This window comes from Rutilus rutilus (genome assembly GCF_951802725.1).
Source record: "Rutilus rutilus genome assembly, chromosome: 17".
Classification (NCBI taxonomy): Eukaryota; Metazoa; Chordata; class Actinopteri; order Cypriniformes; family Leuciscidae; genus Rutilus; species Rutilus rutilus.
The window spans coordinates 17,261,605-17,274,403 of NC_140230.1; the positions used below are offsets into that span (position 1 = coordinate 17,261,605).

General features: G+C 38.0%; 1 protein-coding gene across 4 annotated transcripts; it reads left to right on the forward strand.

Annotated features, from left to right (window-relative positions):
- Positions 1-932: 932 nt before the first annotated feature.
- On the forward strand, positions 933-12,737 carry usp5 (ubiquitin specific peptidase 5 (isopeptidase T)). Of its 4 annotated transcripts, none has more exons than XM_084385871.1 (20): positions 933-1,260; positions 1,722-1,850; positions 3,287-3,353; positions 3,464-3,591; positions 3,810-3,955; positions 4,058-4,263; positions 4,762-4,856; positions 4,961-5,154; positions 5,742-5,813; positions 6,127-6,217; positions 6,390-6,515; positions 6,601-6,754; positions 6,865-7,039; positions 7,118-7,206; positions 7,485-7,670; positions 8,012-8,155; positions 8,251-8,393; positions 11,746-11,896; positions 11,991-12,075; positions 12,219-12,737. In XM_084385871.1, exons 1-20 carry the CDS (start codon positions 1,153-1,155, stop codon positions 12,310-12,312), a joined length of 2,583 nt encoding a protein of 860 aa, XP_084241997.1. In that variant the 5' UTR covers positions 933-1,152; the 3' UTR covers positions 12,313-12,737. The 4 variants fall into 4 exon arrangements, with proteins under 4 accessions (XP_084241997.1, XP_084241999.1, XP_084241998.1 ...); XM_084385873.1 differs by having other exon boundaries at positions 7,485-7,613; XM_084385872.1 differs by having other exon boundaries at positions 4,079-4,263.
- The last annotated feature ends 62 nt before the right edge of the window (positions 12,738-12,799 follow it).

Consider the following 12,799-nt stretch of genomic DNA (forward strand, 5'->3'; position numbering starts at 1 on the left):
AATATATTTGTAAAAACTCTGTGGGTTTTTGTTTTTGTTTTCTTTGTATACGTTTTTAATACGTGTGGTACGTTATTATGCTTTGAGACAAACCATGATCAAATTCATCAGTCAACACCATTGAGTATTTTCCATTAAATCTAAAGTGTACTAAATAAAAAAAACGCCCTTAATTCCTAGCGTTAAATATGTGTAACTTACGTGTTACCCCCTGATGTAACCAATCGAACTTAAATTTGTTCTTCTGAAAAATGACTTTTAGAGCTAGGGTTAATTAAGGCCCGTTCACACCAAGGACATCTGTAACGATAGTAATGTTTTAATAATAGTTATAATAATTCTATGAGAATAGGCAAGCCCACACCACAACTATAACGATAATGACAGGAACGATATATTGGAATCACTTAAAAAAAATCTACAAAATCATTGACAACCAATCAGAATCCACCCAACTTTAAAGAGCTGGAGCGTTTAAAGTGACAGACAAAACTGCGTTATCTTTCTTGGTATTCGTGAACCAGGTATGAACTTACGGCCTTTAGGGTTTGTATCAGCCTGGTGTAATCATAATTAGTTGTCTACACTGAACCCACGTCATCCAATCCATATCTTTGATTATTTTTATTTAATAAAACTCCCAGCCGCATGAGGCCAGTATTGTTATTTACATGAGGTAACATTTTCCGCTTTCTCATTTTGTCAACTGTCATGGCTTCCATATTACCGTAATGCACAAAATACATGAGAATTCATAATATAGTTTAAAAAAGAAAGTGTTAGTTATGCCAAGATTACTATGTTGCATTAAACGATCATTTAAATCCTCTTCCATGAAAGACGCTAAACAAACGTGTACATTTGCAATTTTGTTTAAAAAAATTGAAATGTAAAAAAAATATGCGCGTATTTTAGACACTTTACGGTCAAGCATATGCGGATGTAATGAGTGCAGTGTGAGTGTGTGCAGCGCCCCTGGCCTCGAATAAAACACATTGGATCATCAGCAGCAGCTTTCATTGAGGGGAAACCGAGAAAGAAGGGGCTGTCAGAGACTTCAGGCGGACTGTATTTCAGGAGCGGGGGTCAAAAAAACCCAAGCGGGCAAGCGTGTGTGTGTGTAGGCAAGAAGGCAAATTGCGTTTAGCCAGAATGACGGAGGTTAGCGAGATATTGATGTCGGTTCTGTCTACGATTCGGGTTCCGAGGCCCGGAGATCGTGTTCACAAAGACGAGTGCGCCTTCTCATTCGCCAGCCCAGTGAGTTCAGTAGACTGCACAGTCATCGCGCACTTTCGGGAATTTTTATTGATTTATTTGCTTGTTTGTATAAGGTTGCTGTTTTGGGTTTGTCTTCTTACCATCTGTGAGAAGCGGATCGCTAACTAGCGCTCATTTAGTGCTCAAGTTTGCACTATTTTCCTTCATTAGGTCACGCGAGTCATCATTGCACTGTTGACTCTGCACACTTTGGTTACATCTCGATTAAGCCATTCATTTTCTGTAACTTTAAATGATCCGATTATATATAACTTTAGCTAGCTGTGAGCTAGTTATAACGCTAACTTTAGCTAGAAGCTGCAAAGTTTCTTATCTTGAGAAGCCTGTGTGCTTCTGTATCATGCGCGTGAATGTTATTTTGTGGTGTGACCGCCTCATTGAGCGCGTGGTGCTGCTGACAAACAGTTTTTTGTTATAACAGTTCTTTCCAATTGTTTCAGGAGAGTGAGGGAGGCTTGTATCTCTGTATGAACAGCTTTCTCGGCTATGGAAGTAAGTACGTAGACCGACACCACGCCAAAACTGGTCAGAGAGCTTACCTGCACATCACCAGGACCCGGAAAACACAGGTAAGCACATGACGCATCATTCAGTGAATTTATGAATAATAATGTATGATTTGAGTACATGTTCATAAATCTTTAAAGCCACTTTAAAGTCTCCATTCTCCAAACAGAATTGTAAAAAAAGAAAATAGATTGATGACAAACAGGTTTCCCTAACACTCCTCCTGTCTTACATTGGCCAGACAAGCAAAGTCCCGCCCCCAGACTCGTGCCATTGGTTTAGCCAGTGTTGCTGTTTCGGGCTGGGTGGGACAAAGCAATTATTAATGTTCAACCTTTGGGTTGGGAAGTAAAAATTCCATTAATTAATGATATTTTAATAACCATTAAAGCCAGACTTATTGTGAGCTACAAGGTTATTAATAAATGATATATTGAAGCCATTTGTTGAAACCATCAGCCTAGATTTTCAACAAATTTGTCTAACAGTGGAATTCCTGTTGAAGAACTACATTAAACATTATCCATGAATGTCCAAAGAAATCTCCACCAATCAGGGAATTGTGACTAGCAAATCACGCAGAAACACCTCTCCGTGATCACCCGCTTCAATAAAGCACTGCAAATGTTGTAACAGTCAATCTCCCTACACTCTCAAACTAATTAAATATTTGTTTGCATATTTTGCAATAAATGTAAATAAACTGCTCTATGTATGTAAGCAACATTCGTCATTTGTCATTTGCAATGCTATATGGGATTGTAGTTCAACAAAGCCGCTAAGGTCGGATTGAAATGAAAATTCATCTTGTCTACTTAATGCATGCTATAGATCTAATTGAGAACAATTCATGCCTATGTTTCATTTACTTTTTTTTACCTAGTATAATGTTTAATAAAAATGACATTACAGGTCTTTCCTGTGAAAATAACAGGCTTTCTGCAAGTTCATGTTCATCCACCTCCACTTTTTATTGCAACACCCACATCTTAAAATCCACATAAACCGATGCATAGAACCAATAATTATTTTTTTTTATGTTCTGTTATACTCAGATATGTATCACAATACTTAAGATAAGATCTGTCGCCACTTCCGTTTCATTACGACTTTAATTACTCTATGCAGTCTTGTACCTTTTGTATTTTTGTCTGATTTTCCCCTATGGGAAAATTTAATGTAAAAAATACCGTAACCAAGGCTGCAAAAAAATAATAATGGTGTGGGCGCTGTATAGCTGCACAGTTCATTGACTTTTCTGGAAAATCAACATACACGACATGTGGCTTATTTATGTCTCTGCATATTAATATGATATAGGAAAAATTATTTGAATGAGAAACATATTAGAACTTGAATTCACCGTAGTTGATGTGCGACTCTTCATGTCAATGCTTTTGAACTAAGCAAATACGAATTTGCACAACCAAGCTTTGTAGTGTTTCATTTCTTGTGCTGTTCTTCTGGCAAATGTAGACTAACCTTGTCTGTCCATCAGAAGGAGGATGATCCCAATTCTGGATCCGGTGATCCTCCCAAAAAGAAGCCCACAAGACTGGCCATTGGTAAGCACTTGCTTTCTTTTGCCCTATTTTAGTCCACGCTAGTTTTTATTGTAAGTAAGCTTATTTTATGAAACACAAAAGGATGTAAAGCTTTCATGTTTTTCTTGTAGGAATTGAGGGAGGATTTGATGTTGATCAGGAGCAATATGAGGAAGAAGTCAAGGTGGTTCTGTTCCCAGACCGACAGGAAGTCACATCAGAGGATCTAGCCTCCATGCCAGATGTTGTTCGGGAGCGGGTGAATATCATTTTATATTATTGTATTTTGTAACATTATTTTTCACTATGTAATGACTTGTGGATGGCATGTTAATTTTCTTATTAAGCTGTAATAGTCCATTTATAGACTGTCAACTTTTTATTTATTTACCAGATATAATGCTATATAGTCATAATTAAGTGTAAGCTGAATTTTCTAACTGTCATTCGCTGTGTTGTTGTCATTCTGGCTTGCAGGTGTCTCTGTCGATGGCGGGGCTGCAGGCAGCAGACTCCGTGTCCCACGCTCTGCAGGTGCAGCAGTGGGACGGTGAAGTGCGACAGGAGTCAAAATACGCAGCTGAACTTAAACAACTCGACAATGGGGTCAAAATCCCTCCGAGGTATGCACACGTGCAAATGTTGTTGACACATTTGATATGTACTGCTAAGCTCTGAGAATATGATCCCAGAGGAAGTTACAGTAATTGATTGTTTGCATTTAGATGCTCCTATCTTTCTTTTAGTGGTTGGAAGTGTGAGGTCTGTGACCTCCAGGAGAACATCTGGATGAATCTGACAGATGGGAAGGTTTTGTGTGGGCGGAGGTATTTTGATGGATCGGGAGGAAATAACCACGCCCTCTTGCACTACCAGCAGACCGGATACCCATTGGCTGTCAAACTCGGCACAATAACACCTGACGGAGCAGGTGAGACTATCACACAAAATCTACTGGAGTCGAATTAAATGGTCTCTTCTGCTCACCAAGGCTGCATTTATGTATTCAAAAATACAGTCAAACTATAATGTAAAATATCATTACATTTCAAAACATCTTTCAAAATATTTTAAAATCTAATTTATTTCTATGGTGGCAAAGCTGAATTTTCAGCATCATTACTCCAGTTTTCAGTCACATGATCCTTCAGAAATCATTCTAATAAATATACTGATTTGGTTATTGTTATCATCAATGTTGAAAAAAGTTGTGCTGCTTAATGTTTTTGTGAAAATCATGATACAAGTTTTCCAGGATTATTTGATGAATATAAAGAAGAATTTTTGTTTTAAATAGAAGGCTTTTTTGTCTTCAATGTATTTATTCTCACTTTTGATCAATTTACAGTGTGCTCTTTTCTGTAAAAGAAAAAAAAGGACTGACTGTGTATATTTGAAGACATTGTGTGCTGTGTGTCTGTCTTTGCAGATGTCTATTCATATGATGAAGATGATATGGTATTAGATTCTAAGCTTCCAGAACACCTTTCTCACTTTGGCATCGATATGATGACTATGGAAAAGGTACAGTCATTCCTAAAATCTCTGCAAGATGGGTTTTCATTCTTGAAGTGCTTAGGAAGCTGTTCAGAAAAGCTGGTGTTAAAGCGTGTTCCTCCCTCTGTCAGACGGAAAGAACCATGACTGAGCTGGAGATCGCAGTGAACCAGCGTGTGGGAGAGTGGGAGGTGATTCAGGAGTCGGGCACCACTCTGAGGCCCATGTGGGGCCCGGGGCTCACCGGTATGAAGAACCTGGGAAACAGCTGCTACCTCAACTCTGTCATGCAAGTGCTCTTCACCATCCCAGACTTCCAGACCAAGTTAGTGTCTTTCAGAGTGCTTTTGAGAATGTGTGGGATTTTAGTGGTTTTTCCATGTTTTTCATATACACTACCGATCAAAAGTTTTAGGGTCAGTAAGATTACATTTTTCTATTTAAACTCTTTCTATTTCATATAAATGCTGTTCTTTTGAACTTTTTATTAATCAAAAAATCCTGAAAAAATGTTTCAAATATATTAAGCCAAACGGTTTTCAACATTGATAATCAGAAATGTTTTTCAAGCACCAAATCAGCATTTTAGAATGATTTCTGAAGGATCATGTGACACTGAAGAGTAATGATGCTGAAAATCATTACATTTTAAAATAGAAAATAGTTATTTTAAATCGTAATAATATTTCACAATATTACATTTTTGTGTTTTTGATCAAATAAATGCGCCATAAAGGGCTTATTTTAAAAACATAAAAAAATCTTACAGACCCCAAAGTTTTGAATGGTAGTGTGTGTGTGTGTATTAGACATGAATGTTTTATATATTTTTATATTCATAAGTTAACTATTGCTGAAATAAAATGAAGTCTCTAAATACGTCTTTGGTTCCTCTCGCTCTTTAACTGTCAGATACGTTTCCAACATTGACAAGGTCTTTGCTGAGGCGCCCAGTGACCCTACCCAGGACTTTAAGACTCAAGTGTGAGTACCTGACCTACAAACCTTTAAAATAGGGGTGTGTGTTTAGTGATCGTCCACCCCAAAATCTTTTGGAACAACTTGAAGTTGAGTGACAGAATTTTCCTTTTTGGCTGAACTATCCCTTTTATACCATACTTCCAGCAGAGGTCACTATACATCAGTTCTCTCTCTCTCTGCTACCTGAAAGAAAGCAGTGAAAAAACATGAACATCTACTTAGAATTTTTTTTTCAAAAAGCTTAAACACTACAGCAATTTGATGAAATAACCAAAAATGTTTTCTTTCTTCCTTCCTTTTCACTCTTTAATATCAGAGCAAAGCTGGGCTATGGCCTTCTGTCAGGAGAGTACTCTAAGCCGGCCCCGGACCCCGGAGATGACCCCAGTGCCTCCACCGAACCCAGGGTACACGCGCGCACACACCCACCTTTTAACAATTCTAATTCACCGGGTCTCATTCAGGAAAGAAGAGCAGAATTTATGTGCAAATCTTTCATAAATTGTTTCTAATGAAATGTCATTCTGTTTATGTTTAGTTGTTGAGATAAGCCATTCATAAATGATTTTGTTTGTACAGGGTGACCAGGTTGGGATAGCACCTCGCATGTTCAAAGCTCTGGTTGGGCGAGGCCACCCGGAGTTCTCGACCAATCGGCAGCAGGATGCGCAGGAGTTTCTTCTTCACTTTATAAATATGGTGGAGGTAATGATGATGACTTTCTCCTGCTATCTTTGTTTTTCTCTACTTGTGCATTCGCTCAATTCAGCTTTTCTTTTATGTTGGCCAGAGGAACTGTCGGTCTGGCATGAATCCCTCAGAAGCTTTCCGCTTCCTGGTGGAAGAGAAGATCGTATGCCAGCAGTCACAAAAGGCCAAGTATACGCAACGAGTGGACTACATTGTCCAGCTGCCCGTTCCCATGGACCAGGCAACTAATATGGGTTAGACACTTATTGGAATGTAGTTGACTTAATTTCCAGGAAAGACTGGATAAAATAATACTCCATTTTATCCTTCCTCTCATTTATCATCTTCTCTTCCTGTTTATCAGAGGAGCTACAAGAAGCGGAGCGTCGCCGTGATGAGGCGGAGTCATCTGGAGCCCCTCCCCCCCCTGTGACACGTGCTCAAATCCCATTTGCTGCCTGTTTGGCTGCTCTCAGCGAACCAGAAACACTCACAGATTTCTGGAGCTCTGCAGTGCAGGCCAAAACCACTGCCACAAAGTAATAATAATATTCATTTACATTTTTTTTAGTCAGTCTTTGGGTTTCTTCTGTGTGTTAATATATCTTTGTTTCTAGGACCACTCGCTTTGCTTCATTTCCTGACCATCTTGTTATCCAAATCAAGAAATTTACTTTTGGCCTGGATTGGGTTCCTAAAAAACTAGGTGAATACTCTCTCTCTCTCTCTCTCTCTCTCTATATGTATGTATGTATGTATGTATGTATGTATGTATGTGTATATATATATATATATATATATATATATATATATATATATATATATATATATATATATATATATATATATGTATATGTATGTATATGTATTTAAGACCTCTGCTAAAACATGTTCATTCTTTACAAATACATCTATAAATGAAAATAATTCAGTTAATTGGTTTACAGCCATAGTTTGAAGACTAATATATGATCATTTTATTAGATGTGAGCATTGACGTTCCTGACACGCTGGATCTGAGCACGCTCCGGGCCATGGGACAGCAGCCAGGGGAGGAGCTTCTGCCAGAGGTGGCCCCGCCTCCTCTCATGACCCCCGATGTGGAGGTTAAAGGTATCCTGGGTTCCCACGGCAACGAGGAGGACGACTCTCTCTACTCCCCACTGCTGTGTCAGTCTGTCTTTTCTCCTCTTTCCGACTGCATCTGTCTTCACTTGAGCCTGTCTTTCATTCTTTTTCTTTTTCCTTTGCTTTCTTCTTTTTGTCTTCTTTTGTTCATTAAATTAATTTGCTTTAGTTCAAGATAAACACTTTTTTTATGTGGTGCTTTCTATATACATGATGTATCATACAGCCTCAGTATTTAGTTTTCAATTCAATGGAATTTGTCTTGGATTTAAGCATTGGTTAAACTTTTTTTCATTTAATTTTGATTAGCATTCAGTCTATGTAATGATTCCTTGCATCAAAAGCTGTGTGTAGACCACTCTCTTTCTCTGTCTGTCTCTCAGCTCCGGTGTTGGATGACTCAACAGTGTCTCAGCTCTGTGAGATGGGTTTTCCTCTGGAAGCTTGCCGGAAGGCCGTGTACTACACGGGCAACACTGGCATCGACGCTGCTATGAACTGGGTGATGGGGCACATGGATGACCCTGGTAAATACATTCATCAATGAGTGTCAGCTGTAAAGAGGATTTAAAGCAGTATGCAGATTTAGAGTAATAATTCTCTGTGTGTGGTTTTTCTGCAGATTTTTCCGCACCTTTAGTGTTGCCTGGCTCTAGTTCTGCTCCTGGCACAACACCCACTGAGAGTGTACCTGAGGAACACCTTGCAACCATCGTTTCTATGGGCTTCAGTCGAGACCAGGCCACTCGTGCTCTCAGAGCTACGGTGAGAGGCAAAAATATATTGATGCATAGATCTGATTTTTTTTCCAACAAAATTTTTATAGATAAACCTACTGATAGCTACCGTAATCTGTTTCCTCAAATTTTTAAGAATTATTAGATATGTTAGAAAAATAAATGCTCAGATATCTTATGCTCAGATACACTTTTTCCACCGTGACCGTTCTGTTGCGGGTTCCCGGCCTGTGTCCATTCTCAAACCGTATAGTTTGCCGATAGTGCTGCGCGGATCATCATAATCCACGGGTCGGGCGGGCCAAGTAATAAAAACATAACATTTTAAATTAATGAAGGGCGGATGACAGATAAATCATTATAATGTGTTGAGTTTAATAAAGACACAGAACTCTCATCATGGTAAAACGCAATGAACGTGCATCACTCTTTTACTTTCGTTTTCAACAACGTAATTCTCTTCAGGGAAAACCAATCAAGGAAAACATATCAGGGCTCGACATTAACGCTTGTCCGGGACATGTGTTTTTTTTTTTTTTTTTTTTTTTGAAGGGACAAGTGAGAGAAAATTGTACTTGCCCAATCGGACAAATGCCCTGATTAAAACGCCAATATCAAAAAATAAAATAAAAAAATAACAAGGGAATAACCGAAAACGTGATTTCATTTAATGTAAGTGGCGATTGATAGCCTATAGTTGATAATAATATAAATGTCTTACCGTGTTTCCTAACCTTTTGATTGTTAACAGCCTAGTGTCTTATTCTAATTGAATGTATTGATCAAATTGAAGAATTTGAAATGAAAGATGGAGCATACATTTAATAAAATTAGGAAAAAAAACTTTATAAAGGTAAAAAAAAAAAATTCTGATAAGAGTGTTTTCCAACAGTGATGTAATGACAATTTAAGTTTGACAATTGACAATTTGACAATTTAAGTTTGAAGGGAATAAAGCCTCTGTTTAGGTTATTAAGGAAATTTAATTTTGCCAAAAGAAGAACTTTTAATTTAAATAAATGTTAATTTTAAATCAGCCTACTTCACTGTGATATGTTGCCATATTATCATGCTTAACACTGAGAATTTGAATAATTGTAATGTGATGATCAGATGCAGACATCTAAAGATATCAAATTATCATATTTATTTTTAACAGCGGATTTGGGTGACTCAAAGTGCACCAGATTAATGAATTTATCTTTAAAATGTACAACATTTTCTTCCGGGGGGGGGGGGGGCATGCCTCCAGACCCCCATAGAGGTACTGAGGTCCACCCACAAAAAAACTGTGGGAAACATGTATTATGATGATATATGATGGTCTACGAAAAATACTACTTAAACTAAAATGTATTTACTATTAAAATACATGATCAGGATTTTACCACCTCCACCTCGTTTTGAGCCAGGGAAAACCCTGATATATTTCTGTATCGTTAAGCCCCTTTCACAGAGATTCCGGAAAATACACTGATAATGTGTCCCGGGATTTGTCCTGGGAATCGTTTGATTTTGGTTCATTCACACTGCCAGTGATTTTCTGGAATCTGTGCATGTGTTCACACACATCCCGTACAAGACATGTGACATCAAGATGTGATGTATAATGTACGCGTCAACAACGCATTAGCTAGTGTTGTAGAACTAAAGAGAGAGGCTCCCAGGAGCGCGCTTAAACGTCGCACTTTTGATTTTCCCAGCAAAAACGTCCAGTGTCCTTCACTTAAAATCAGTCAAAATTTCTTCTTTGTTAATGTGTAACGTGGACCTTAATCTGCATTTAAAACCCCCGGTCAAAGAGTCGCCCGATAACTACGTAATTTTGATGACACTTCACTAAAACACATCCCTTACGGCATTGGTCCTGCCTTTTGTTCACACAGCAGGGCACGTTCCGGGACTGATCCCAGCAATGTTACTAGGTCTCCATCCCGGGATCAATCCCAGGACGTGTTTCCGTTCACAGAGAAGGCACTCTAGCAATTATATGGCAATTTTCTGGGATCAACGCTCTGTGTGAAAGGGGCTTTAGTTAATGTAAGAAATATTTAATCTTTTTAATAGTTCTCACAACAACAAAAAACTTGCAATTACTCAAGCTACTTCTATATTGCACTGAACAATTAATAATATACAACAATACACTACGCACAAAAGTTTGGGATTGATTTACGTTGAAAAATTTTTTTTTGGAAAGTGTTTATGCCCACCAAGGCTGCATTTATTTGATTTGGTCAGAAAACGGTAATATCATGAAATATCATAAATTATGTGATGCAAAGCTGCATTTTCAACAAGAATTACTCCAGTGACTTCACATGATCCTTCAGAAATCATTCTTATGCTGATTTGGCGCTCAGGAAACATTTCTTATAATCAATTAGGGCTGCCCTCGACTAAAGATTTTTCTAGTTGACAAGTCGTTCATTTAAACGATTAGTCGACTAATCACGCGTTCATATTAACAATCCATAAATCATAACAACGAGCCTTTAATTGCCTATATATTACTAATCAGCGCTCAAACGCAAGCATAAATCTTGCCACAGCACACCGGCAAACATAATGATTATGAGTGTGTCGTGAAAAAACAGGAGGAGACTGTCTAAACATTTAAATAATTTATTGATAATGTTTTGGCTGGAGAGATTAAGTCACGCTGCTGACTCGTCATCTCTGCAGCAGTGGGGAAATATTTTTTGTTAGATTATAAATCTCTTTAATGTCACTTTTGGTCAATTTAATGTCGATGCTGAATAAAATAATTAATTTTATTCACCAAAAAAAAAAAATCTGACTGACCCCAAAACTTTTTAACAGTTGTATAATCTTATGAACTGATATTCCATGAATTGTTGCAGTAAAAAAATATTTCTTATGGTTAAATAAATGACCAAAAGCATAACATTGCCCCCAATTTTGCATGCAAGCTAGTTAAGCACACTGTTTTTACCTCACTGCCATAAATATTACATTCCTTTTAATTTGTGAGACCCAAGAAGTAACAAAAATGATCATTACTTACTCACCCTCAAGTTGTTCCAAACCTGTACGAGTTTCTTTCTTCTTTTGTACACGAAGGAAGATATTTTAAAGAATGGCTGCTGGCAGCTGTCGGGTCACCAACGTTCTTCAAAATATCTTCTTCTTTTTTTTGCTTATTCTTGGGTGAACAATCCCTTTCATGTTAAAAAAAGAAACTCACACAAATCGACGTCTTAAATGTTGGTAATAGGTTACAAAAATTGCAAACGTCAAATAAAGTGAACAGAAAATAAAACCGTCAGTATGTGAATGCAGTGCTCTTTTTCAAAGGCCATTTGTTATCTCCTTCTTTTAAGAGATTCAAGCCCATATTTTTCAATTTCTGTTTGTAGAATAATGTTCTAGAGCGTGCTGTGGACTGGATCTTCTCTCATCTGGATGATCTGGAGTCCATGGATGTGTCTGAGGGTGGACGCTCAGAGGGAGGAAGTGAAGCCAGTCGGGAACCTCCTCCAGGACCACGTGTCCGTGATGGACCAGGAAGTAAGCGTGTTTGTGTGGCATTTTATTTTATTTTTTCTTAAATATTATGCTCTCTTCTAATGATTCAAATCTTTCCCATCCTTTTGTCCTGAAGAGTATGAGCTTTTTGCGTTCATCAGTCACATGGGATCGAGCACAATGTGTGGTCATTATGTCTGCCACATCAAGAAGGACCAACAGTGAGTGAAGTTCTCTCTCCATCAGTGGGCTCCAATCCCTCTATTATTATTCATATGCAGCTCTTGTACAGCAATATCACCTTCTCAGTATTAATTTTCTTCTCAGTGGTTTTATATCCAGCGTCTGTCTTTGTTTCTTTCAGGTGGGTAATCTTTAACGATCAGAAAGTTTGTGCCTCTGAGAAGCCACCTAAGGACCTGGGCTACCTGTACTTTTACAGGAGAGTGGTGGAATAAAGTAAACTAGAATAGTATCTTTCTCTCTCTTTCACCCAGACACACACTCACACACTTCTCTATCTGATCCACTGGAAAAGTAGGTAACAGACTCCTGCTTCTGAACCGATGCGCCATTTAATAAGTCAAAGCACTTCTCCATCGAATTTATTCACTACCGAGAGAAACCAGACGTAATAAAATGGAAGGAAAAAAAAGAGATGTAGGATGTGCGGATTAGAGTGTTCTTACTCGAAACGCCCATATGTTGTACAATGCCTTACCACACACTAGTCTCCTTCGTGCCTCCCCCTGATTGGATTGTGACTATTGTGACATCATCGCTTCTAGAGCTAAGCTCCACCTTCCTTCCCTTTATGTGTTCCAGAATGTTTCTGCAAAATGTTTAATGACAAGTAACTATCACTAAATCACACACACACACACACACAAAAAACAGCTAAATATTATATATTGGAATTTTAAATTTAAAAAAAAAAAATGAATG